The sequence below is a fragment of the Podarcis raffonei genome, chromosome 2, assembly GCF_027172205.1.
Source record: "Podarcis raffonei isolate rPodRaf1 chromosome 2, rPodRaf1.pri, whole genome shotgun sequence".
Classification (NCBI taxonomy): domain Eukaryota; kingdom Metazoa; phylum Chordata; class Lepidosauria; order Squamata; family Lacertidae; genus Podarcis; species Podarcis raffonei.
In genome coordinates, this window is record NC_070603.1 from 115,423,687 (window position 1) to 115,450,574 (window position 26,888).

Here is a 26,888-nt window from a genome sequence, read left to right on the forward strand (position 1 = left end):
GGAGCCCCATATTGTCCTCAATAAGGGACGCTGGTGGCGCTGTGGGTTAAACCAGCGCCTAGGGCTTGCCAATCAGAAGGTTGGCTGTTCGAATCCCCGTGAAGGGGTGAGTCCTGTTGCTCTGTCTCTGCTCCTGCCAACCTAGCAGTTCGAAAGCACATCAAACTGCAAGTAGATAAAGAGGTACCTGTTGTAAACAAAATCTGCCCTTATTCCCTTATGGGGGACACAAGAGCCGTTGTAGAGTCTTTTGCAGGTTCTCCATCGGTAGGAGAAAATAACAGAGGCCAACCAGAGAATATTGAGAAGCAAACAGCTAGTAAGCCAGATCTTTATTGAACTGTTGCAACAGGGTGGTCCCCTCACACGCAGGAGAACGGAGGAGGACCCAGAACAAAGGTTTGCCTGCCCTTATATAGCCCTTTTAAATTCCCTGCCCTGGAGCTCAAGACCACCCCTCCATACATCATACCTACATCACAGAAAAGGCGCTCTGCAACAGAAATCTGAATGTTGTTGCTTTTCCTGTGCTGCTCCAGACATGTGGTCCACATATCTATGTATGTGCTTGGTTGGTACATTTATGAACATTTATTATATATATATAAGACCTTAAAATTTTTTATTACATACCGCTCCAGCGGGAAGGTAAATGGCGTTTCCGTGCACTGCGCTGGTTCACCAGAAGCGGCTTAGTCATGCTGGCCACATGACCCGGAAGCTGTACGCCGGTTACCTTGGCCAGTAAAGTGAGATGAGCGCCGCAACCCCAGAGTCGGTCACGACTGGACCTAATTACCTTTAGTAATTTACCTTTACCTTTAGTCCTCAATAAACTCTTTACTGCTTCACCAATTTTGTTCAGATGGTGTTTTAAGAAAGGGGATCAAGGGTCTCAGGACCCACTTCTTACAATGTATGAAGTAGTTTACAGCAAAAAATAACTCTTCTGGGTAACAGAATAAATTATTTTAATAAATATTTAAACGGAGAGCATATTTTGCCTTCTCATGTTCATGTAAACATGGTTCCACTCCAACCTCACTTAGTATTAAATTGTGGGTGGATATGGCAGACACAGAGATTTCTCCAAGTGGTTGTTTATACTAAGCTGGACCTGAACTGGACTCAAACAGCTCAGCCGGCCTGCTTTTATAGGCAGCCGGCTGCCAACATTGTAACAACAACAAGAAGCCAGGGTCTCCCGCTGAAATTAACTGACGTTGACCTGAGTGAAAGCTATATACATAATACCCCTGGTGGCCAGGGTGAGAACTTCAATACATAACACTTAGTCCCCCCTTCCACCTCAGCAAAGAATTTTTGATACAGAAATCTCCTGGACAGAAATCTCCCTGTTTGCATTACAGGGAGGGCTCAGCCTCTGTCTACCTTATTGCACACTCATTACACACGATGTCTTTTGCCGTGTCCTGTATTCTCCTCAAAGAAACACTCCAGAGATACAGGAACAGTGACATGCAGCAGCAGCAGCATCAGGAGCTAGACAGATTAGCTGGGGAGTTTGATCCAGAAAAGGAGCAGACGGGGAAAGGTTAAGCAGAACGCCCCCCCATGTCGCCCTTAGGTGTGCTCAGTCTTCACCTGCTCCATGACTCCACCTTGCATGAGAAAGAAGGATGGAGCTCCAGGAAACAGGAAGTGGTCCTTCAACCAGCCAGGACATCTCACCATCACAGACAGATCCAGTCTCCTGCTGGGGAGTCAAGAGTGGCCCTGGGATGGCAGAGAGAGGAAGGGAAGGGACCAGCGCCAGAAGGAATGGCAGGGCTCCAGATGCTCCCTTGGACCCCCCCTCCCTTGACACCAAGGGGAGCTCCTCTTCTGGGCCTGAAAGCATTGGCATGGAGGTTTGATTTTTGTCAGGATTGCAAGGAAGGGGGGAAAGGAAACGTAAAACACACCCACCCAAGGACACACTGGAGACTGAATGAAAATAGGCCTGTCTGAAGGAATAGCTACTGGAGAGCATAATGTGGGGTTTAGCTGTAATGCTCACCTGCCTCCCTGGACTGGTCTTTTCTTGGGGTCAGGGAGCTGGGGTGGTCGATCAACATGACGTTCCCAGGTTACCTTTCCTTCTGGTCAGCTATTCCAGCTCTTGTATCCTCCCCATTTCTTTCTTTATGGAGGGGCAAAGGCTATGCACTTTGTATAGATGCAACTACAACCCACAACTGGAATCTTCTGGGTGCATTGAGCTCCACCCCCCCAGATAGAATAGATTCCCTCAGCATCTTGCCCCACCTCCCAGAAGGCAAGTTTATCTGGTTAAAGTGTTTGTTTCGGACAGAATTATATTGTATTTCTCTGAAGGATAGACTCTTTATATCAGCAGTAATAAATATATTAACTGAGTTATGAATAGCAGTTTTGATACTGTCAACATGGACTTTGTCTGAGGTTTCAGACATACCCATTTTGTTCAAGAAAAGATGCAGAAAATACTTTTCCTTTTTGATTCTGGGCACTTGACTTCTCCCATCCTGCTACCATCAAGGAAAACGTTTGGGGCAGATATCCAGGGCCCCACTCAGCAGCAGCAACAGGGGGAGGAGGAGGCCCCAGAAACATTTTCCACATTTTGAAGTTAAATGATACAAAGCCCCCTCAAGAATCGACAGAAGCTTACCAGGGTACCTTTCCTTCTAGTCAGCTATTCAGGCTCCTCATTCCTCCCCATTTCTTTATGGAGGGTCTGCTGGGATGCTGGATGCAATAATCCTATACACGACTGTGGCCTGATGGGAAGTCTTGCTCTTAAGTTTCGCTCCTGCACATAACGCTACACAAACCGTTCTAAGACAGTCACTCACCACCTTAGAATGTTCAGTTCTCATTGAGTTCGTACCTGACTTGTTCTTAATGCATAGTTGACCACATCTACGGATGAATGCTATATCAATCACTAGTAAAAGTTTAATTAGGAGGTCTTCATGCCTGTCTAGTTCTGTGCACCCTTTCCCAGCCTTTAATCTATTGGTGATTAATGCAACCTTTGCTTTGTACTTGTGTTAACCAATCAGCAATAAGCACATATGTGGCAATGTTGTAATATTCAATAAAAGAGGCTCCTTGAGACTTGCTCAGGAGATGCCTCCCAGATGACACTCGCTACCTGTCTGTCGTTATTTCAACCCAACAGGGTCAAAGGCTATGCACTTTGTATAGACGTAACTACAACCAACATCTGGTATCTTCTGGGTGCACCAAGGTGGCCTCCTTCTGCATTGTCAGCAAGTGACAACTGTCATGGAAGAATCCCCCGTGTCTCTGCAGAAAATTTTACTGATGGGCTTTTAGGGGCAGGGGAGAGAGGCAGTCTGCTAGGTGGATAGGGTTGTGGGATAGAAATGTCAGTAACCAAAGACTGAACTGGAATAAATGTGTAACCTGCCTCAAGATTCTTTGTGGTTGTTTTGTGCTTTCACATTAACTACCGTATATTTCGCTCTATAACACGCACCTGACCGTAACACGGACGTAGTTTTTAGAGGAGGAAAACAAGAAAAAAAAAATCTAAATGAAACAGTGGATGTATGATTTTTGTGGTTCATGCTGTGGCCACAGACATGTGATCTGATGGTGAGTTTGGGGTAGCCCAGTGCAAAAATCCTGAGGATCCATGTGGCTCCATGCTTTGTAACCACGTTTTTGCGCCATTGCGGACCCATGAAACAGTGGGTGCGTGTGTGTTTTTGGGTGCAGGCTGTAGCCATGGACATGCTATGTGATCTGATGGTGAATTTGGGGTGACCCAGTGCAAAAATCCTGAGGATCCATGTGGATCCGTGCTTTGTAACCACGTTTTAAGTGGGGAGGAAGGAAAAGCACGCAAGGGACAAGGAGCACATGTGGGGTGTGTGGAGGAGCTTTTCGGGGAGCTGAGCGGGGAGGAAAAGAGCACTGTTGCTTTAAAGGTATACCTAAGGTATTTGCCCTGTGCCTGGGGGTTTTTCCATTTAACAGTTTGCAGCCTGTTCCTTCCGCTCCTTGTTTTGAGGCAGAATAGATTTGAGCAAGTGAGGAGGACTTGGATTGCAGGGGATTCGCCATTAGCTGTGTAAAAACGCTCCTCCTTGCAGCCTTCTACTTTGTTTGTACACGTGGCTACTGGTATCAGTGATAAGCAGCCACCAGCAGCAATAGAATGGAGCACAAAAAAACGATAGGGGCACTAGGGCCCAGACAATGCTCAAATCTATCCTGCCTGAAAACAGCTGAGAAGGGGGGGGATTTGCTTAGTTTTCCCCTCTCCCTCATCCCGTGCCCTCCCCAGCCTTTTTTTTTACTTCCTGGTTTTCACTACGCTCGTGGCTGAGAGCTCCAGGTTGGGTTTTTTTTTTGCTGCTGGTTGCTTAAATTTTATCCTTCCTGATCCAAGCCCTCCTGTGCCCTGCCGTCCCTCTGCAGCCTCATTGCTCCGTTTAGAGAGCGCGTGGACCTTTGCTAGCTGAGGCTGCAGCAGCTGTTGCTGGCTACTTTAAAAGCGCCTGCTGGCTTTGAACTGCCTGCCTCCTCCCAGCTCGCTATGGCTCCCGTCTGTCCCTCCTCCCGTGTAAGCGGCTGTTGCCCGCTTTGCTGCCATGGCTCTCCTTCCCTCCCTCCTCCCCGGATCCTCCGAGCCGTAGGTCGCTTTAAAGCAAGCAAAGCGAGAGCCTCATAGAGCGTGTAAGCGGCTCTCGCTTTGCTTACTTTCAGAGAGCCCCTCCTCCTGGCTGTAAAGCAAGCAAAGCTAGAGCCGTGCAAAGCCCTGCAAGCGGCCATCCAGTGCATTCGCTCCGTAACACGCACAGGCATTTCCCCTTACTTTCTAGGAGCAAAAAAGTGCGTGTTTTGGAGCGAAAAGTACGGTAAATCTCCTGCAAAACAGCAACAGAAATGGAAGTGAGATGAAAGAACTTGACGAAAAAATAGGATTTTTTTTTAATAAACAATAGACTGGCAAAAATAAGAGAAAGAATAGAAATACTTAAATGCCCCTATTAATATTAATGAAATAAAAGAAGGAATTGTGACTTTTAAGAATGGTAAAGTCCCTGGTCCAGATGGTGTTTCTATAATGAATTACAAAAAATTGGAAGAGACCATATTACCGGTGTTAGAAAAAATAATGAACAAAATTTTAGAAGGAGGACAAGTGCCAGAATAATGGCAAGAGGCCCTAATTACATTGATACTGAAATATGGATCCAATTTAGAGTAAATTAAAAATTATAGACCAATCTCACTTCTAAATTCAGATTATAAATTATTTGCAAAAATTTTGGCCAATAAATTGAAAAAGATCCTGGCAAGCTTAATAAAGATAGATCAGTCAGGCTTCCTACGTGGAAGAAAAATTTACAGCAACGCAAGATTGTTAGTAGATACAACAGAATACCTAGAAATGAGACCAGATAAAAAGGCAGCCCTGATCTTGGTGGATGCGGAGCAAGCACTGGATAATGTTTTGGGGGCATTCATACAAAACACTTTGGAAATGATGAGTTTGGGTGAGAAAATATGTAGTGGTATAAAGCAATTTATAATTCCCAAAAGGTCGGACTAATTATAAATGGTGAAATATCAGAAGCTTTTAATATCTCTAAGGGAACAAGACAGGGCTGCTCTCTTTGTCCTCTCATCTTTACCACACTTCTGGAAGTGTATTTGAAAGCAGTAAGAGAAGACCCTAGAATAGAAGGAATTAAAGTTGGACAAAAGGCCTATAAGGTCAGAGCCTTCGCAGACAATCTAATAATTCCAACAGAAAACCCTCTAGAGCAGCGATTCTCAACCTGTGGGTCCCCAGATGTTGTTGGACTACAACTCCCATCATCCCTGAGCTCTGGCCTTGCTAGCTAGGGGTGATGGGAGTTGTAGTTCAGCAACATCTGGGGGCCCACAGGTTGAGAAAGGCTGCTCTAGAAAGTACTATACAGTGGTACCTCGGGTTACATACGCTTCAGGTTACATAAGCTTCAGGTTACAGACTGTGCTAACTAACCCAGAAATAGTACCTCGGGTTAAGAACTTTGCTTCAGGATGAGAATGGAAATCGTGCGGTGGCGGCTTGAAAGCAGCAGGAGGCCCGAATAGCTAAAGTGGTGCTTCAGGTTAAGAACAGTTTCAGGTTAAGAATAGACCTCCGGAATGAATTAAGTACTTAACCCGAGGTACCACTGTATTAAGACCTCCCCATGTAAATTAGTGGATGTTTCCTAAGGTTCCATAATGACTTAAGCTTCTCCGCTGTGTGAGTTTGCCAATGTAATGTAAGTTTATCCTTCCTGTTGAAGCTTTTTCCACATTCAGTACATTTAAATGTTTTCTCCCCCGTGTTAATTCGCTGGTGTATGCTAAGGTCTCCACTTTTACTGAAGCTCTTTCCACATTCAATACATTTACTGTATTTTTCGCTCAATAACACACACCTGACCATAACACACACATAGTTTTTAGAGGAGGAAAACAAGAAAAAAAATTCTGAATGAAACAGTGGATGTATCATTTTTGTGCTTCATGCTGTGGCCACAGACATGTGATTTGACGGTGAGTTTGGGGTAGCCCAATGCAAAAATCCTGAGAATCCATGTGGATCTGTGCTCTGTAACTACGTTTTTGCACCATTGCAGCCCCAGGCAACAGTGGGTGCGTGATTTTTTTGGGTGCAGGCTGTAGCCATGAATATGCTATGTGATCTGATGGTGAATTTGGGGTGACCCTATGCAAAGATCCTGAGGATCCATGTGGATCCATGCTTTGTAACCACATTTTTGTACCATTGCAGCCCCAGGCAACAGTGTGTGTGTGATTTTTTTGGTGCAGGCTGTAGCCATGGACATGCTATGTGATCTGATGGTGAATTTGGGGTGACCCAAAGCAAAGATCCTGAGGATCCATGTGGATCCGTGCTTTGTAACCACGTTTTAAGTGGGGAGGGAAGGAAAAACATAGAAGGGAGAAGGAGCACCGAGAGGGGTGTGCGGAGAAGCAGCTGGCTAAGAATGCAGGAGAGGGGTTTTACCGGAGGGAGGAAAGGAAGGCAAAAGTTCCCCCCACCCACCCACCCAGCCAGCTCTCTCTCTCTCCCCCCCCCCACCTGCATGTTGCCTGCGAGTCCCTAGACGCAGCAGCAGCACCACCGGAGCATGGAGAGGAATTAGAAGGAAGGACGCTCTGCTTTCGCCTCTGCTTGCCTGGAGGGGAGGGGTTTTCTCTGCTCTTTGTTCCGTTTGAGCAAACACAGTAATGAAACAGAAGTGGGTGGGCAGTAAGACCCTGAGGCAGAATGCAGGAAAGCAGCAGCTTCCTCTTTTCAAGGCTTCCCTTCTCCGGACGATTTGATATTTGCCTGATTTTTGCCTTCACTCGCGCCAGTCCAGAGACCACACATTCGCTCAATAACACGCACAGACAATTCCCCTTACTTTTTAGGAGAAAAAATCTGCGTGTTATAGAGGGAAAAATACGGTAAATGGTTTCTCCTCTATGTGAGTTTGTAGATGTCTTCTAAGTATTCCATTTTGACTGAAGCTCATTCCACATTCAATACATTTAAATGGTTTCTACCCCGTGTGAGTTCGTTGATGTATTCTAAGGTGTCCACTTCTACTGAAGCCCTTTCCACATTCAATACATTTAAATGGTTTCTCCCCTGTGTGAGTTCGCTGATGTAGTCTAAGGTATCCATGTTGACTGAAGCTCTTTCCACATTCAATACATGCAAATGGTTTCTCCCCCGTGTGAGTTCGTTGGTGTCTTCTAAGGTGTCCACTAAAACTGAAGCTCTTTCCACATTCAATACATTTAAATGGTTTCTCCCCTGTGTGAGTTCGTTGATGTATTCTAAGGTATCTATTTTGACTGAAGCTGTTTCCACATTCAATACATGCAAATGGTTTTTCCCCCGTGTGAGTTCGTTGGTGTATTCTAAGGTGTCCACTTCTACTGAAGCTCTTTCCACATTCAATACATTTAAATGGTTTCTCCTCTGTGTGAGTTAGTTGATGTATTCTAAGTGCTCCACTTTGACTGAAGCTGTTTCCACATTCAATACATTTAAATGGTTTCTCCCCCGTGTGAGTTAGTTGATGTCTTCTAAGGTGTTCACTTCTACTGAAGCTCTTTCCACATTCAATACATTTAAATTGTTTCTCCTCTGTGTGAGTTCGTTGATGTCTTCTAAGTGTTCCACTTCTACAGAACCTCTTTCCACATTCAATACATTTAAATGGTTTCTCCCCCATGTGAGTTCCTTGGTGTATTCTAAGGTCTCCACTTTTACTGAAGCCCTTTCCACATGCAATACATTTAAATGGTTTCTCCTCTATGTGAGTTTGTAGATGTCTTCTAAGTGCTCCACTTTCACTGAAGCCCTTTCCACATTCAATACATTTCAATGGTTTCTCCCCCGTGTGAGTTCGTTGGTGTATTCTAAGTGTTCCATATTGACTGAAGCTCTTTCCACATTCAATACATCCAAATGGTTTCTCCCCCGTGTGAGTTCGTTGGTGTATTCTAAGTGTTCCATATCGACTGAAGCACTTTCCACATTCAGTACATTCAAATGGTTTCCCCCCTGTGTGAGTTAGTTGATGTCTTCTAAGGTTTCCATTTTGACTGAAGCTGTTTCCACATTCAATACATTTAAATGGTTTCTCCTCTGTGTGAGTTCGTTGGTGTATTCTAAGTGTTCCATATCTACTGAAGCACTTTCCACATTCAGTACATTCAAATGGTTTTCCTCCTGTGTGAGTTCCTTGGTGTTTTCTAAGAGTTCCATTTTCCCTGAAGCTTTTTCGATTGTCAGTACATTTAAATGGTTTCTCCTCTATGTGAATTCGTTGATGTGTCCTCAGTCTTCCACTGTGACTAAAACACATCCCACATTCCATGCATTTAAACTGTTTCTTTTTTCTTCCCAATGAATTCACAGATGGCTCCATAGAATTCTGGCAATCATCTTCCTCACCTGTTTGGGAGTTGGGTCGGGGCGGTGAGAATCCTGTTAAGACTTACAAGAAAGACAAGAAAGGAACTGAACACATGTCAATCCTAATATGCACCTTCTCCTATTTTAACACTGTCTCATTTCTCCATTGTCCTCTCTATGTTCCAAAGTTTTAGGAATGCAGGTGAGATAATTGCAAGAACAACACATGATCACTCCATTCACACTTAATAAACTGCATTATTTTATAATTTATGGTGGAACTGGCTTCTTAGACACATCTCAGTATTTCTCTTTTCCCAGGGAGGAAATGATCACTGGATCGAGTAACAGTCTCTCCTATGACTAGGAAGTAAAACTTTCATGTTACTATGCCACATGTAACTGTAAAAATTATGCAATATATTTGAATCCCCAAACTTGGCCCTCCAGATGTTTTGGGACTACAATTCCCATCAGCCCTGACCACTGGTCCTGTTAGCTAGGGATGATGGGAGTTGTAGTCCCAAAACATCTGGAGGGCCAAGTTTGGGGATGTCTGTATTAGAACATAAGAAGAGCCTGCTCGATTGGGTAAAGGCCCACCTAGTCCAGCATCCTGTTCTCACAGTGGCCAACTAAATGCCTGTGGGAAACCAGCAAGCAGGATCTGAGTACAGGAGCCCTCTGCCTTCCTGTGCTTTCAGTCTAATTCTCTTTTTTCAAGCTATCCAAGTTGTTGGCCATCATTCCTGTAGGATGGAATTACATAGATTCAAAAAGCAGAAATACAACCAAGAACGCTTTTGGACCACAACTCAATAATTCTTGAACTAAAAGGTGAGAAAAATACTCCATTTAGAGTATTGATCATATTTTGGACAATAGAATGAAAGGTGTTTTAGCAGAAAAAAATCATCACAATCAGGCCTGCTGTCTACCAGGACGTCAGATGAAGGAGAATATAAGGAATATAACTGATATTATTGAATATTTGAAAGTAAGAAATGAAAAAAAAGCGGCCTTAATGTTTATAGATGCTGAAAAGGCTTTTGATAATGTTTCATGGGCTTTTATGAAAAAGATAAAAGAAAAAATGAATTCTGGGGAAGCATTTGGGACAGGAATTGATGCAATTTATTTTTACCAATAGTCTATGCTGATTGATAATAAGGTTATAACAGAAAAGTGTAAAATAACGAAGGGGACAAGACAAGGATATCCCCTATCACCATTATTATTTATTTTGGTATTAGAGGCTCTGGCGAGAGAGAAAAAGTGGAGAAATTAATTAGAGGAATAACAGTAGAAAATAAAGCATATAAATTAAAAGCTTTTACAGTTCACCTTGTAATTACAGTGAAGGATCCCAAAAATACTCCACCGAATGTGGTAGAAAAGATATGGGACTTCGGGCAGGCCGGAGGCTTTAAACTAAACAAGAATAAGACTAAGTTTTTGGTAAAAAACACAATGGAGCAAGACCAAAAGGAATTACAACAGAAAACAGTTAGTTATACATAAAAAGTCAAATACTGATAGATTTGTCTGACAGCTAAGAATATTAATATTTTTAAAGACAATTACAAGAATGAGTGGAAAGAAATAAAAAGAGCTTTAGAGATACGGGGAAGAATGAATTTATCATTTTGGGGAAGAATATCAGTAATAAAAATGAATGTATTGCCAAAAATGTTATTTTTATTCCAATCAGTCCAGGCAATAGGCAACGCAGGATGCTTTGAAAAATAGCAAGAAGATATATCTAGGTTTATTTGACAAGGGACGAAACCAAGTATAAAAAATAAATTATTAACAGATGTAAGAGAGAGAGGAGGTTTCGCCCTGCCGGGTTTGAAACTAGAACTGGGAATGGATTACATTTGAAAACACAGGTACTGTATTTTAGATCTGGAAGGACACAAATAATGGATAGGATGCATATTTATGGTAGGAAAAGGCCACGGTGCATAGAGCTTTTCAGAATCATATAGTAAGAAAACCAATTTGTAGGGTATGGGAGAAGTATAAAAATTTGCTTGAGTAAAAAACCCTGGTGGCTTTCTCCCTTGGAAGCAATATCTCTGAAAAAAATTGAATATGAGAAGTAATTGGCCGTCTTATAGAGAGCTGTTAACTGAAGTTGAAAACCAACTGAAATTAAAAGATTTTGAAGAGATAAAGGAAGCTGTAACTGACTTGTTACAGTACCATCAACTAAACGATATCTTTAAGATAGACAAAAAGAAAGGTTTTAGTTATAAGACATCACAATTTCAAAAAGAACTCTTAGGAAATAACATAAAAAGATCTGTCTAAAATGTATAACTTGCTCCTAGAACGGTATACAAAGGATGAACAGGTCAAATCAGTTATGACTAAATGGGAAAGGGACTTAGGACATAACATACTACATGAAACTTATGTACTGGTGGTATTTGACTTCTAGTAAGTTATCTAAAACGTATAGAGTAAGTTCAAATATCTGCTGGAAATGTAAAGAAGAAGTGGGTACCTTTTGCTATATGTGGTGGTCATGTAAGATAACAGTATCATTTTGGGAAATGGTATATAATGAAAAAGTAGAGACATCACCTTGCCAGCAAAGGTCCGTACAGTAAAAGTTATGGTTTTCCCAGTAGTGATGTATGGAAGTGAAAGCTGAAGAACTGATGCTTTTGAACTATGGTGCTGGAGGAGACTCTTGAGAGTCCCATGGACTGCAAGGAGATCAAACCTCTCCATTTTTAAGGAAATTAGCCTTGAGTGCTCACTGGAAGGACAGATCCTAAAGCTGAGGCTCCAATACTTTGGCCACCTCATGAGAAGAGAAGACTCCCTGGAAAAGACCCTAATGTTGGGGACAAAAAAAAAAGACGAAAATTATGGCTAAAAACATGAATCAAGAATTAATTGAGGAAATACAACAAAGGACATGCTCTCCTGCAATGATTTTGCAAAGTTTTTTGCAGATAAAATCGCTCAGATTCGGGAAGAAGTAGACTCCACTGTGGGAGCAGGGCCGGGGTGGGAGAGTGCTAGAGTTCTGTCTAGTCAAGTTGAGTGGGATCAATTCCAATCTGTTACCTCCGAGGATGTGGACAGGCTGCTTAGATGAGTGAAACCAACCACCTGTCTCCTTGATCCTTGCCCATCCTGGCTCATAAAAGCTAGCCGGGAAGGACTGGGCGATGGGCTTCGTGGGGTGGTGAATGCTTCCCTCCGTGAGGGAGCCTTCCCAGACTCGCTGAAAGAGGCGGTTATTAAACCGCTTCTTAAAAAACCATCTTTAGATGCAGCCACGATGGCCAACTATCGCCCAGTCTCAAATCTTCCATTCTTGGGCAAGGTGATTGAGCGGGCAGTTGCCGAACAACTCCAGGCACGCCTGGAAGAAGCGGACCATTTGGATCCCTTCCAGTCGGGATTCAGGCCTCATCATGGGACTGAAACTGCCTTGGTTGCACTGGTTGATGATCTCCGGCGGGCTAGGGACAAAGGTGAGAGCTGTTTCCTAGTTCTGCTGGATCTCTCAGCGGCGTTTGATACCATCGGCCATAACATCCTTCTGGACCGTCTTGAGGGGCTGGGAGCTGGGGGCACTGTCATACAGTGGTTCCGCTCCTTCCTCCTGGGCCGTGTTCAGAAAGTGGTGGTGGGGGATGAGTGTTCAGACCCCTGGGCTCTCACTTGTGGGGTGCCTCAGGGTTCTGTCCTCTCCCCCATGCTTTTAAACATTTACATGCAGCTGCTGGGAGAGATCATCAGGAGGTTTGGGCTGGGTGTTCATCAGTATGCGGATGATACCCAGCTCTACCTCTCTTTTAAATCAGAACCAGTGAGGGCGGTGAAGGTCCTGTGTGAGTGTCTGGAGGCGGTTGGAGGATGGATGGCGGCTAACAGATTGAGGTTGAATCCTGACAAGACAGAAGTACTGTTTTTGGGGGACAGGAGGCGGGCGGGTGTGAAGGATTCCCTGGTCCTGAATGGGGTAACTGTGCCCCTGAAGGACCAGGTGCGCAGCCTGGGAGTCATTTTGGACTCACAGCTGTCCATGGAGGCACAGGTCAAATCTGTGTCCAGGGCAGCTGTTTACCAGCTCCATCTGGTACGTAGGCTGAGACCCTATCTGCCTGCGGACTGTCTCGCCAGAGTGGTGCATGCTCTGGTTATCTCCCGCTTGGACTACTGCAATGCACTCTACGTGGGGCTACCTTTGAAGGTGACTCGGAAACTACAACTAATCCAGAATGCGACAGCTAGACTGGTGACTGGGAGCGGCCGCCGAGACCATATAACACCGGTCTTGAAAGACCTACATTGGCTCCCAGTACGTTTCCGAGCACAATTCAAAGTGTTGGTGCTGACCTTTAAAGCCCTAAACAGCCTCGGTCCAGTATACCTGAAGGAGCATCTCCACCCCCATCATTCTGCCCGGACGCTGAGGTCCAGCGCCGAGGGCCTTCTGGCGGTTCCCTCATTGTGAGAAGCAAAGCTACAGGGAACCAGGCAGAGGGCCTTCTCGGTAGTGGCACCCGCCCTGTGGAACGCCCTTCCAGCAGATGTCAAAGCGATAAACAACTACCTGACATTCAGAAGACATCTTAAGGCAGCCCTGTTCAGGGAAGTTTTTAACGTGTGATATTTTACTGTATTTTTGGTTTCTATGGAAGCCGCCCAGAGTGGCTGGGGAGGCCCAGCCAGATGGGCGGGGTATAAATAATAAATTATTATTATTATTATTATTATTATTATTATTATTATTATTATAGAAGTGGTGAACAAAGTGAAGTATTTAGGAATATGGTTAACCCCCAAGAACATTGATTTGTTTCAAAACAATTATTTACCTATGTGGAATGAAATAAAAAGGGATTTGGAGGTGTGGGGAAGACGGAAATTGTCCTTTTGGGGGAGAAGATCTACGATAAAAATGAGTGTGCTACCAAAGATGTTATTCCTTTTCCAATCACTGCCGATAATCAAGGGGGCATCAATTTTTAAAGAATGGCAAAAAATAATTTCAAGATATATCTGGCAGGGTAAGAAGCCAAGGATTCAGTTTAAGTTATTAACAGATGCAAAAGAAAGAGGTGGCTTCGCCCTGCCAGATTTGAAATTATATTATGAAGCATCATGCCTCTGTTGGATAAAGGAATGGATTAAATTAGAGAATGGAGAGCTGTTAGATTTAGAAGGATTTGATAACAGATTTGGTTGGCATGCTTATCTATGGTATGAGAAGAAAAAAATTCACAAAGGTTTCGAAAACCACATCTTCCGAAGATCATTGATAGAGGTATAAAAACTTGTTGGAACCTAGACTCCCCCATTGGATTTCACCATTAGAAGTGATGAGTGTGAAAAAAAATTAATATGAGGGGGAGGTGGATAACATATGGAGAATTGGTAACAAGAGGGGGGGGAAATGGAAAATGAAAACTTATGAAGAGGTGAAAGAATCTGTTTACGACTGGTTACATTACTTTCAGATTAATGAAATGTTTAAAAAAGATTGTAAAATGTGTGGGTATGAAGGTAAAGAATCAAAATTCCAAGTGGAGGTATTGAATAATGAGTATAAAAATCTGTCTAAAATGTATAAAATGTTGCTGGAGTGGCATACAAAAGATGAAGAGGTAAAAGCAGTAATGATACACTGGGCAAGAGACTTTGGTTATAATATACAGTATGATGATTGGATGAAATTATGGAATGAAAGGTTGAAATTTACGGCATGTACTGCGTTGAAAGAAAATGTAATGAAAATGTTCTACAGATGGTATATAACGCCAGTTAAACTGGCCAAAATGTATAAAACATGCAATAAGTGTTGGAAATGTAAAGAAAAAGAAGGTACTTTCTATCATATGTGGTGGGAGTGTAAAAGGGTGAAAGACTTCTGGGAAATGATATACAATGAATTGAAAAAGATGTTGAAATATACGTTCGTTAAAAAACCAGAGGCCTTTCTATTAGGAATGGTAGGAAACGAAATTAATAAGAGAGACTGTAAACTGTTTCAATATGCAGTGACTGCCGCAAGGATACTTCTGGCCCAAAGATGGAAACAGGAAGAAATTCCAACAGTGGAAGAATGGAGAAGGAAATTGACTGAATATGCAGAATTGGACAAATTGACTGGGAAGATTCGATATCAGAAAGACCAAAAGTTTATCGAGGACTGGGGGAAATTTACAGAATATCTGAAAAATATATGTGATGTACAGACAACACTTGTTGGTTCTGAAGAGACTCTGTGAGATAGTAAGAAATATTGCAAAAAAGAGAGTAAGAGGAAAAGGAGTTGGGAAAGGCAATATCATGTTTAGAAATGCGTCAATAAATAGAAATTTTACGAAAGATTGACAGAGAAACTGAGGGAAGTCAAAAATTGAAGAATGAGTGCAAAATAATTTGTTGATTGTATAAAATTTGTTTGGAAAATGAATAAAAATTATTAAAAAAAGAAAAAGGAAAGATGCAATAATCCCAACTAGGGAAGAATAGCAACCCAAACTGCTGGACTCTGCCGAAATGGTAAAATTAGCGGGGGCCACTAGGTGGCGCATCGGAAGATGGCTGACAATAACATCTCTCCGACCCACACGAGGTAATTTGGAGGCTATGATGGGGGTAATTAGCCTCCTTAACCCCCCCAGGATTATGGGGGGGACGGCCCTTGCCTGCTGTGCCCTATACCACCCCCGAATTTGTGGGGGTGGGGGCACTAGGCACAAAGCCCTCCTGTGGGATTCCGGCACTCCTTGATGCTGTCTCTGATCCGCGCCTCTAGTTTGCAAGAATCTTCAAAAGAAACAATTTGGACGAGATAAATTGCACATACTTCAAGGAAAAAGGGGGAGTAAAGACTGCTGACAGAAGAGATCTCTGATAACAAGGCAAGAACAAAATATGAGAAGATACGTCAAGATACGGTATTGCAAATGACTGAGGGGGGAGGGGGAAAAAATTTCCTTTCCTCTTTATGTGATTAAACAAGAATCCCCTCCCCTAATGAGTTAGAACTTTAAGGACTTAAGCTGTGATTTAAGGCTGTGTGGAGATAAACTTTCGAACCAAAGCAATGTTTCAAGACGAAGCTGGAAAGTTAAGAGTTTTGGAATGACGCAGTTAAAAATGCCGTCGCCATCTTGGGAGGCATTGTTGGAGCTCTTGGGTCTGGGAGGAGAAAGAGAGAAATAGAGCTGTTTACATATCGTGGATTAACTCCTCTGTGGGACTTAAGAGCGAAAAATGCCTGATTTATGATGGAAAGAGTGATGTTATCTACGAAGGAGATATATGGAAACCATCTGGACTTAGATTGGAAGAACGGGAAATTCACACAGGATTATTATATTTGCTTATCGGCTTAAGGAGAGTAACAGAAGAGATCGTAAAAGAAAAAGAGAAATTATATGAACAAGATATGATGTGGAAACACCAAGATAAGACTGGATAGAATTATGAACTTTGTCTGGAGGAATTGGGACTGATTTGGACACTAACGCAGTAATAAGAAGATGATTTGAATCCCCCTTTGGATCTTGAAGTATGGGTTCCCCCAACAAAATTTAAAAATTTGGCTTTGTAATTTGGAATTTATGTGATGTGATTTAATTTGATGTGATTGGCCAGTTAATAAAAATTATTTAAAAAAAAAACACGAAATGGTAAAATTAGCCACGAGACTCAGGAATCAAGAAAACAAGGACTTTTAAAAGAATGGGGAAAATTTTTAATTTACCTATGAGATTATTTAGATAAATGAGGACTGTGGAGAATGTATCTATACAGTGGTACCTCGTGTTACGTAACCCTCTGGTATTTTTCCGGGTTTTGCCACTCGCACGCGTAGAAGCATTCTGTTGTGCCGCATGCATGTGTAGAAGCGGTCCTCCGGTTTGCAAAAACCTCAGGATTCGTCTGGAGCTCCAGAACGGATCCCGTTTGCAGCTGGAGATACCACTGTATGTAGTTTTGGAAAAATTCCCGTATTTTTTGCTCCATAGGATGCACTTTTTTCCTTCTAAAAAGAAAGGGGAAATGCCTGTGCGTCTTATGGAGCGAATGCACTGGACCGGAGCCATGGCTCCCGTCAGTCAAGCAAAGCGGGAGCCGCTTAAAGGGCTTCTGTCCCGCTTTGCGCAGCTCTAGCTTTGCTTGCTTTACAGCGAGCCTCAGCTAGCAAAGGTCCGCGCGCTCCCTAAACCGAGCGATGAGGCTGCAGAGGGACGGCAGGGCACAGGAGGGGTTGGATCGGGAAGGAGCCACGAGCTCAGAGCCACGAGCGCAGTGAAAACCAGGAAGTATAAAAAAAGCTGGGGAGGGCACGGGATGAGGGGCAGGGGAGCGGGAGCGTGCTTTTTCCTTCTGCAGCTTGTTTTGAGGCAGGAGAGATTTGAGCATTGTCTGGGTCCCAGTGCCCCTACTCCTTTTTTATGCTCCATTCTATTGCTGCCAGGGGTTGCTTATTACTCAAACTGAACCTGATACCAGTAGCCACGTGTACAAACAACATAGAAGGCTGCAAGGAGGAGCGCTTTTACACAGCTAATGGCGAATCCCCTGCAATCCAAGTCCTGATCACTTGCTCAAATCTATCCTGCCTCAAAACAAGCAACGGAAGGAAGAGGCTGCAAACTGTTAAATGGAAAAAAAACCCCAGGCACAGGGCAAATACCTTGAGTAAAATAGCAAAGGGAGGCAGGTGATTCAAAGCCAGAAGGCAATTTTAAAAGTGGTGCGTAGCCAGCAGAAGGTCCGCCCGCTCCCTGATGGAGCAATGAGGCTGCAGAGGGACGGCAGGACACAGGAGGGGTTGGATCGGGAAGGATAAAATTTAAGCAACCAGCAGCAAAAAAAAACCCCAAACTCGAGCTCTGAGCCACGAGCGCAGTGAAAATCTGGAGGTAAAAAAGGAAGGCTGCTGGGGACTGGAGGGCAGAGGATGAGGGAGAGGGAAAAATTACGCAAATCCGGTGCGTCTCAGCTGATCCGCTGGCTCCTTGAGCCTGCACACTAAACAAACAAACAAACAGTTCCTGTCCCTCTTAGTCTCACTCTGATATACCAGTAGTTTATTAAATAGTTTAGTACGTTTGATTCAGAATATTTTTTCCCTGTTTTCCCCCTCTGAAAACTAGGTGCGTCTTAAGGTCCAGTGTGCCTTATGGAGCGAAAAATACAGTAATATAAGGACCCATGAAAGGAATGGAGTGAAGTCATGTGATTCAGAGAATCTCATGAAATGATTATATAAATGTCTTTAATATAAACTTGCATTTGTAAAAACCAATAAAAATATTTCAAAAAAAGGGAAGTCCATAGATTGACTAGGCTTCTGTTGATTCATCATTTGCAAACCCCAAAATAGGTGTTCCTGTTTTTGAAGTTTGCCGCGGTAACCGAACGTGCTCCTGAGCTTCCATTTTTACTGTTGCGCAGCAAATTTAAGTGCCCCCCCCATCCTAATTGGGGCTTTTTTTCATTCCGTTTTACCCTTGAGCAGCTAATTTAAGTCGTCTCCATCGTAATCAAGGCTTTTTTCATCCCATTTGTTCCCTTGCACAGCTAATTTAAGCTCCCCCCCAATCAATATTCAAGCCGTTTCTGGTTGCAGTGTTCTGAGGTGACATTTGGTGCTTTAGTTGTTTCCTATTTTTTGCGTTTTTGTTTGTGTGGCTTTTTCATTCTTGACTGTGGCTTGTTTTTTTGTTTTAATTTTAATTTCTATCATCTAAAATACTGTCTTATTTATTTTATGGTACAGAACATTGTTTATTGCTTTCATTTTATGCTCCTTGGTTTTGGAACGCTTTAGTTTTGGAAGACTTCCGGAACCGATTATGTTTGAGAACCAAGGTACCACTGTAACTCCTAAGATTTAAAATCCTGGAGGAAGAAAATCTGCCCCCACTACAGTGGTACCTCTGGTTACATACTCAATTCGTTCCGGAGGTCCGTTCTTAACCTGAAACTGTTCTTAACCTGAAGCACCACTTTAGCTAATGGGGCCTCCCGCTGCTGCCACGCGTTTTGTGTTCTCATCCTGAAGCAAAGTTCTTAACCAGAGGTACTATTTTTGGGTTAGCGGAGTCTGTAACCTGAAGCGTATTTAACCCAAGGTACCACTGTACTTTATGAAAGGGATTCAAGAAACAAAGAGATGCTTCGGAGAAGGCCTCACCCCTTCCTTCTTCCTGTCAGGAGCTACCATCAATTTGTCTCCTCTCCATCTTTTCCCCTTTCTCCCTCCACCATCCATCTATCTCTGTCCCCATCTCCTCTCCCCTGGAACTCACCAGATTTCTCCAAGGGTCCTGGGAGGGAATGCTCAGAGGTTGTGGGGAGGGATGCGGGAGACAGCCTGACCAGGTCAACCGTCCATCTTCCTCCTTCCATCCTGGCCAGGGTTGCAGGTTTAGTCTCAGCTAGGTTTGCAGGTTCACCTTCCTGAGGAGCGCAGAAGCCAGAGCAAGTTGCAGCTTCCTGGGAGGGAGGGAAGAAGAAGCCAAGGGAGTCTGAGCGCCCCTGCAGGGATTCTCCTGCCCAAGACATTCTGCTGCCCCTGGAGAAGCCCCAATTGGGCACCCCCTTCCCAAGAGCCCCCACCCATTTTCAAACACCTTTGGCAATTTCTTTCACCTGCCTGTGCCACCTCCCTTCCTAAGGCTGGCATGGTATGCACATTAGTGGCCTGAGAGTAGATCCCTTGGAACTTAAGAGTTAATCTGCAAAGGACTGCTCTGAATACATGGGTGGCCCTTGCATGGAGAAGAAGGAACCCCCTTGCTTGCATCTGGACCCCCTGGGAGAGGCGGTGGATCCGCCCACTGCTCCCTCTGCCCTTCCTGCCTCCAGCCCTGCAAACACCCTTTGCTCTTGTTGCTCAGGGGAGAGAGGCAGGAAGAGCCTTCAAAACCATCCGTTTCCTCCTCTGCTGCCTTTTCTTGCAGCAGCCCAGTGAGAGGGGAAGGAGCTGCAGCGCCTGGTTCACTTCATGGTTTACTGGGATTGTGAATGAACACGTCCTCTGCCTTCCATGCGGTGGGAGTGGGGTGGGTTAAAAGTGATGAGGAGACCCCCCCTCCACATTTCCGCATCGACAAATAAATGTGGAAAACTGCTGGCTTGGCAAATGAAAAAAAGACAAAAACTTAATACCATTACAAACTTGGAAGTGGAAGGAAAAAATATACAGAATCCAGTGGAGATCAGAAAGTGTTTCCAGAGGTACTTTAAACAATTATATACACAGGAGACGCAGAAAGAAATGGATATTGACCTATTTTTGAAAACAAATGGACTACAAAAAATCTCTCAAGAAAATAAGCTAATGTTGAACTGCAAAATAACGGAGCAGGAGGTAGAAGGGGCCATCCAGAATATGCAATTAGGCAAATCTCCAGGACCGGATGGTTTGACTTCAAGATATTATAGATCCCTGAAAGAATGGTTAGTACAGCCATTAAAGGAAGTTTGTAATGAAATATTGGAAGGGAAAAGGGCACCAGAGTCGTGGAAGGAAGCTTATTATTACACTTATACCGAAAACAGAGGCTGAGAAGACACAGCTTAAGAACTACCGCCCCATATCTTTGCTTAATGTGGATTATAAAATTTTTGCAGACATTTTGGCTAAAAGATTAAAAAAGGTACTAGTAGAAGAAATTCATAAAGATCAAGCTGGCTTTCTCCCGGGCAGACACTTGTCTGACAATACGAGGAACATAATTAATATTCTAGAAAAATTACAAGTGAATATTAATACTAAAGCAGTCTTGATATTTGTGGACGCGGAGAAAGCCTTTGACAATATTTCTTGGAGTTTTATGAAGAAGAATTTACAGGGGATGGGAGTTGGTCAAGGTTTTGGCAATGGTATAGGTGCAATTTACTCAGAACAAAAGGCTAAATTAATTGTGAATAATGTAGTGACGGAAGAATTTAAGATAGAGAAAGGAACACGACAAGGTTGCCCAATCTCTCCATTGCTTTTTATATCGGTCCTGGAGGTTCTTTTAAACATGATTAGAAGGGACCAAATGGTTAAAGGTATACAAGTCGGTGCTAAACAGTACAAATTGAAAGCATTTGCCGATGATTTGGTATTGACATTACAGGAGCCAGAATCTAGTACTAAGAGAGTACTGGAACTGATCCAAGAATTTGGACAAGTAGCGGGATTTAAGTTGAATAAGATGAAAACTAAGGTTTTAGAGAAAAATCTAACAGTGACTGAGAGAGAGAGGTTTCAGAAGGAGACAGGATTAACACTGGCTAAGAAAGTGAAATACCTAGGGGTTAACATGACCGCTAAGAATGTGAATTTATTTAAGGATAACTATGAAAAATGTTGGATGGAAGTGAAAAAGGATTTAGAAATATGGTCAAACCTGAAGCTATCGTTAGGCCGAATTGCTGTGATAAAAATGAATGTATCGCCAAGGATGCTGTTTTTGTTTCAAACATTGCAAATTTTGGATAAAAAGGAGTGTTTCAAGAAGTGGCAGAAAGATATCTCTAGATTTGTCTGGCAGGGCAAGAAGCCTCGCATAAAATTTAAGATACTAACTGATGCTAAAGAAAGAGGTGGATTTGCCCTGCCAGACTTAAAACTTTATTATGAATCAGCCGCTTTTTGCTGGCTGAGAGAATGGATGCTTCTTGAAAACACTGACGTGCTGGATTTAGAAGGTTTTAACAATGTATTTGGGTGGCATGCATATCTGTGGTACGACAAGGTCAAAGCACATAAAGCGTTTAAAAACCATATTGTCAGAAAAGCACTGTTCAATGTTTGGATAAGATATAAGGACTTGCTTGAAAATAAAACCCCAAGGTGGTTGTCACCAATGGAAGCGAAGGCTCAGAAAAAGTTCAATATGGAGGCCAAATGGCCGAAATATTGGGAAATTTTGGAACAAGAGGGAGACAGATTAAAACTGCAGAGTTTTGAAAAATTAAAAAATAGAGTGCGAGATTGGCTTCATTATTACCAGATAATGGAGGCATATAACTTGGACAAAAAAATTGGCTTCCAGGTGGAAAAATCAAAATTGGAAACAGAGCTGCTAGATCCTAAAATTATCATAGAATCATAGAATCATAGAGTTGGAAGAGACCACAAGGGCCATCGAGTCCAACCCCCTGCCAAGCAGGAAACACCATCAGAGCACTCCTGACATATGGTTGTCAAGCCTCTGCTTAAAGACCTCCAAAGAAGGAGACTCCACCACACTCCTTGGTAGCAAATTCCACTGTCGAACAGCTCTTACTGTCAGGAAGTTCTTCCTAATGTTTAGGTGGAATCTTCTTTCTTGTAGTTTGGATCCATTGCTCCGTGTCCGCTTCTCTGGAGCAGCAGAAAACAACCTTTCTCCCTCCTCTATGTGACATCCTTTTATATATTTGAACATGGCTATCATATCACCCCTTAACCTCCTCTTCTCCAGGCTAAACATGCCCAGCTCCAGTTCTTAAAATTAAGAACTTGGCAAGAATGTATAACTTGCTGTTGAAATGGAATACTCAGGATGAAACGGTGAAATCTGCTATGATTAAATGGGCACAAGATGTTGGACATAATATTATGATGGCTGACTGGGAACAGTTATGGACCACAGGTATGAAGTTCACGGCATGCAATGCCTTAAGAGAGAATATAATGAAAATTATCTACAGGTGGTACATGACACCAGTCAAGATTGCAAAAATCTACCATTTGCCCGATAATAAATGTTGGAAATGTAAAGAGACTGAAGGTACATTCTTTCACCTATGGTGGACATGCCCAAGGATTAAGACTTTCTGGGAGATGATCTATAATGAAATGAAAAAGGTATTTAAATATACCTTTCTGAAGAAACCAGAGGCCTTTCTCCTGGGCATGGTCGGCCAATTGGTGCCAAAGAAGGATAGAACTTTCTTTATGTATGCTACAACAGCAGCAAGAATACTTATTGCAAAGTACTGGAAGACACAAGATCTACCCACCCGGGAAGAATGGCAGATGAAGGTGATGGACTACATGGAACTGGTGGAAATGACTGGCAGAATCCGAGACCAGGGAGAAGAGTCGGTGGAGGAAGATTGGAAGAAATTTAAAGACTATTTACAGAAACATTGTAAAATTAATGAATGTTAGAAGGATGTTGGAATGATGATGTGATTTTAGCAGAAATGTTATAAAGGATTAGGAAAAAACTGACTGTTAATTGGTGAAAGGAGGGAAAGTAAAGTTACATTATATGAAGATAAATTACAGGACAAAAATTTGAAAAGATGGAAAGGATTTGCTGAAACAGATAATCGAACTAGAATACAAAAAAGGGAGGTGTGAGGAGGTCAAGGAAATAAGCTAATGAAAGATAAGTTATGGGAAGATTCGCTGTATCTTTTTTTGTTTTTTTTAATGGATTTTCTTTTTCTGTTCTTTTTTTTCTTTTTCTCATCCTTTCCCCCCCCTTATTGTGATGTGTTGTATTGTTTTTGTTTAATATGGTGTTTTTTACTTTTTCTTTCTGTAACCTTTAAAACTTTAATAAATATTATTTTAAAAAAAAGAGAGAGAGACCCCCCCCCTCCAGTCCTTTTGGGAAACAGGAGTTTTGGTCAGGAGTAAACAACTTAGATGGCAAGTTCACAAGAGAAGCACTTTGGAGCACTGCTTGCTCTTACTATGTGTTTGGACCTAGAGGACAACATACACGTTTACACCACGTGGATCCTTAAAGAGGGCACTTCTGTATGTTTGAAGGCCATTTCTACAAAATGGACGTATTCTGATGGCATCCCTGTACAGGGAAGTTTTTAATGTTTTAAATTTTTTGGTGTTTTTGTTGGAAGCCGCCCAGAGTGGCTGAAGCAACACAGTCAGATGGGCAGGGTGCAAGTAATGAATTATTATTATTATTCTTAATAGTATTATTCCCTCCTAAGCACATCCTGTTACACATGCTGATCAGAGACTTTGTCCCAACCCCCCCCCCTTGAACGCAAGAGGGCTTCCTATTTTTACAGCTATTCTTCACATTTCTATACTGCCCTTCCTAATAATAATAATAATAATAATAATAATAATAAATTTTATTTATAGATCACAGGGTAGCTTACAAGAGAAAAACACAGAGATGCATAGCAGAGCAAGAAATAGAAACGACAACCCTTCCTCCCCCCCCCCATGCGGGTGTGCAGTCCATAGATTTTTAATGAGCCAAACGTCTGGGAGAAGAGCAAGGCTTTCGCCTGTTGCCTAAAGATAAGGTCCTTCTCCGAGGGGTCTTCTGCTGGGGTATAGATACTAAATTTAAATTAATACTATTAAGGCGATCCTGGCCAGCAATGCCCACCCCTCTCCTCTCGCCCGCCTCCTCCCTTTGCACCATGTCCCTGCAGAAGGAAGCTTCTCCCCCCCTCCCCTTCAAGGCCCCCTTTAAGAGAACAGCTCCCTTTCCTGCCTTCTTTTCTCCCCGCCCGGATCCCGTCCCGGGGCTTCTCATCCTGGACCCCCTCGCAAAGCCCCTTCCCTCCTTCCCCGCCACTGGCTTTGCACTCACCCGAAATCCTGGGCAGCGGGGGCGGGAATGGGAGCCCCCGCGTGGGAGGCAGGGAGTGACGCGCTTAATTAGGAGGCTTGATTAGGAAGAAGCCCCCTCCTCCGCCTCCGCACGACGCAGCCCCGCTTCCCGCCTCCCTCCCTCCCCTCCTTTGCAAGCTCCAATTTTATCTCTGCTGGTGAAGCCGGAAGTGGAGGCAACTCTGAGAAGGAAGGAGAAGTTTCTCTCCACGTTCAGCCTCTTGTCTGTTATTTGATAATTGGGGGAAGGAAAACCTTGCAGCACCCAACCAATGGGGAGAAGAGGGAGGGAACGTGTGCATAGGGAATAAAAGCTCATTCTTCGCTCCAGCTGGACTGTGCCTGCTTTGGACCCCCGCTTTTGCAATAACGTATTGTCCTCAATAAGCGACGCGGCTGGAGTTGTGGTTTAAACCCCAGAGCCTAGGGCTTGCCAATCAGAAGGTTGGCAGTTTGAATCCCTGCAATGGGGTGAGCTCCCGTTGCTCTGTTTCTGCTCCTGCCAACCTAGCAATTCAAAAGCACAAAGTGCAAGAAGATAAATAGGTACCTGTTGTAAACAAAATCTGCCCTTATTCCCTTATGGGGGACACAAGAGCCTTTATAGAGTCCTTTGTCGGTTCTCCATCAGTAGGAGAAAATAACAGGCCAACCAGAGAATATTGAGAAGCAAAGCAGCTAGTAAGCCTGATCTTTATTGAACTGTTGCAACAGGGTGCTCCCCTCACACGCAGGAGAACAGAGGAGGACCCAGAACAAAGGTTTGCCTGCCCTTATATAGCCCTTTTAAATTCCCTGCCCTCAAGACCACCCCTCCATACATCATACCTACATCACAGAAAAGGCAGTCTACAACAGAAATTTGAATGTTGTTGCTTTTCCTGTGCTGCTTCAGACATGTGGTCCACATATCTATGTATGTGCTTGGTTGGTACATTTATGAACATTTATTATATATATAAGACCTTAAATTTTTTTATTACATACCGCTCCAGCGGGAAGGTAAATGGCGTTTCCGTGCACTGCTCTGGTTTGCCATAAGCAGCTTAGTCATGCTGGCCACGTGAACCAGAAGCTGTACGCTGGCTCCCTCGGCCAGTAAAGTGAGATGAGCACCGCAACCCCAGTGTCATCCTCAACAGGACCTCACGGTCAGGGGTCCCTTTACCTTTACCTATTTGTCCTCAATAAACTCTTTATTTGCTTCACCAAGATTCTTCAGATGGTATTTTAAAGAAGGGGATCAAGGGTCTCAGGACCCACTTCTTACAATGTATGAAGTAGCTTATAGCAAAAAAGCCTAATAACTCTTCTGGGTAACTGGTTCTACTCCAATCTCACTGAGTATTAAATTGTGGGTGGACATAGCAGACGCCACAGAGATTCCTCCAAGTGGTTCTTTATAGTAAGCTGGAACTGAACTGAACAGCAAACAGCTCAGCTGGCCTGCTTTTATAGGCAGCCGGCTGTCAACACTGTAACAACAACAACCCAGGGTTTCCCGCCTAAATTGACTGACGTGGACCCGAGTGAAAACTATATACACAATACCCCTGGTGGCCAGGGTGAGAACTTCAATACATAACACTTAGTCCCCCCTTCCACCTCAGCAAAGAATTTTTGATACAGAAATCTCCTGGACAGAAGTCTCCCTGTTTGGATTACAGGGAGGGCTCAGCCTCTGTCTACCTTATTGCACACTCATTACACACAATGTCTTTTGCAGTGCCCTGTATTCTCCTCAAAGAAACACTCCAGAGACACAGGAACAGTGACAGGCAGCAGCAGCAGCAGGAGGAGCAGCTAGACAGATTAGCTGGGGATTTTGATCCAGAAAAGGAGCAGACGGGGAAAGGATATGCAGAATACACCCCCCATGTCACCCTTAGGTGTGCTCAATCTTCACCTGCTTCATGACTCCACCTTGCATGAGAAAGAAGGATGGAGCTCCAGGAAACAGGAAGTGGTCCTTCAACCAGCCAGGACATCTCACCATCACAGACAGATCCAGTCTCCTGCTGGGGAGTCAAGAGTGGCCCTGGGATGGCAGAGAGAGGAGGGGAAGGGACCAGCGCCAGAAGGAATGGCAGGGCTCCAGATGCTCCCTTGGACCCCCCCCCTCCCTCGACACCAAGGGGAGCTCCTCTTCTGGGGCTGAAAGCATTGGCATGGAGGTTTGGATTTTGTCAGGACTGCAAGGAAGGGGGGAAAGGAAACCTAAAACACACCCACCCATGGACACACTGGAGACTGAATGAAAATAGGCCCCCCATTTCTTTCTTTATGAAGGGGCAAAGGCTGTGCACTTTGTATAGATGCAACTACAACCCACAACTGGAATCTTCTGGGTGCATTGAGCCCCCCCCCACC

The 26,888-nt window shown here is 43.6% G+C and overlaps 1 protein-coding gene across 3 annotated transcripts in view; it reads right to left on the reverse strand.

The window, feature by feature from the left end:
• The window catches only part of LOC128409009 (oocyte zinc finger protein XlCOF6-like), a 49,820-nt gene extending 24,868 nt beyond the window's left edge, over positions 1–24,952 (reverse strand). Inside the window, exon 1 of one of the 3 annotated variants that reach the window (XM_053379161.1) lies at positions 24,499–24,952. Coding sequence is in view for 1 of the 3 variants with exons in the window: in XM_053379156.1 (XP_053235131.1) it covers positions 22,219–22,368 (150 nt within the window). In the remaining 2 variants the exon portion in view is untranslated. Of the gene's footprint in view, positions 1–22,218; positions 22,395–24,498 lie in introns of those variants that run through there. The other 2 variants (XM_053379160.1, XM_053379156.1) reach the window with 2 other exon arrangements.
• Between the last annotated feature and the right edge of the window lie 1,936 nt (positions 24,953–26,888).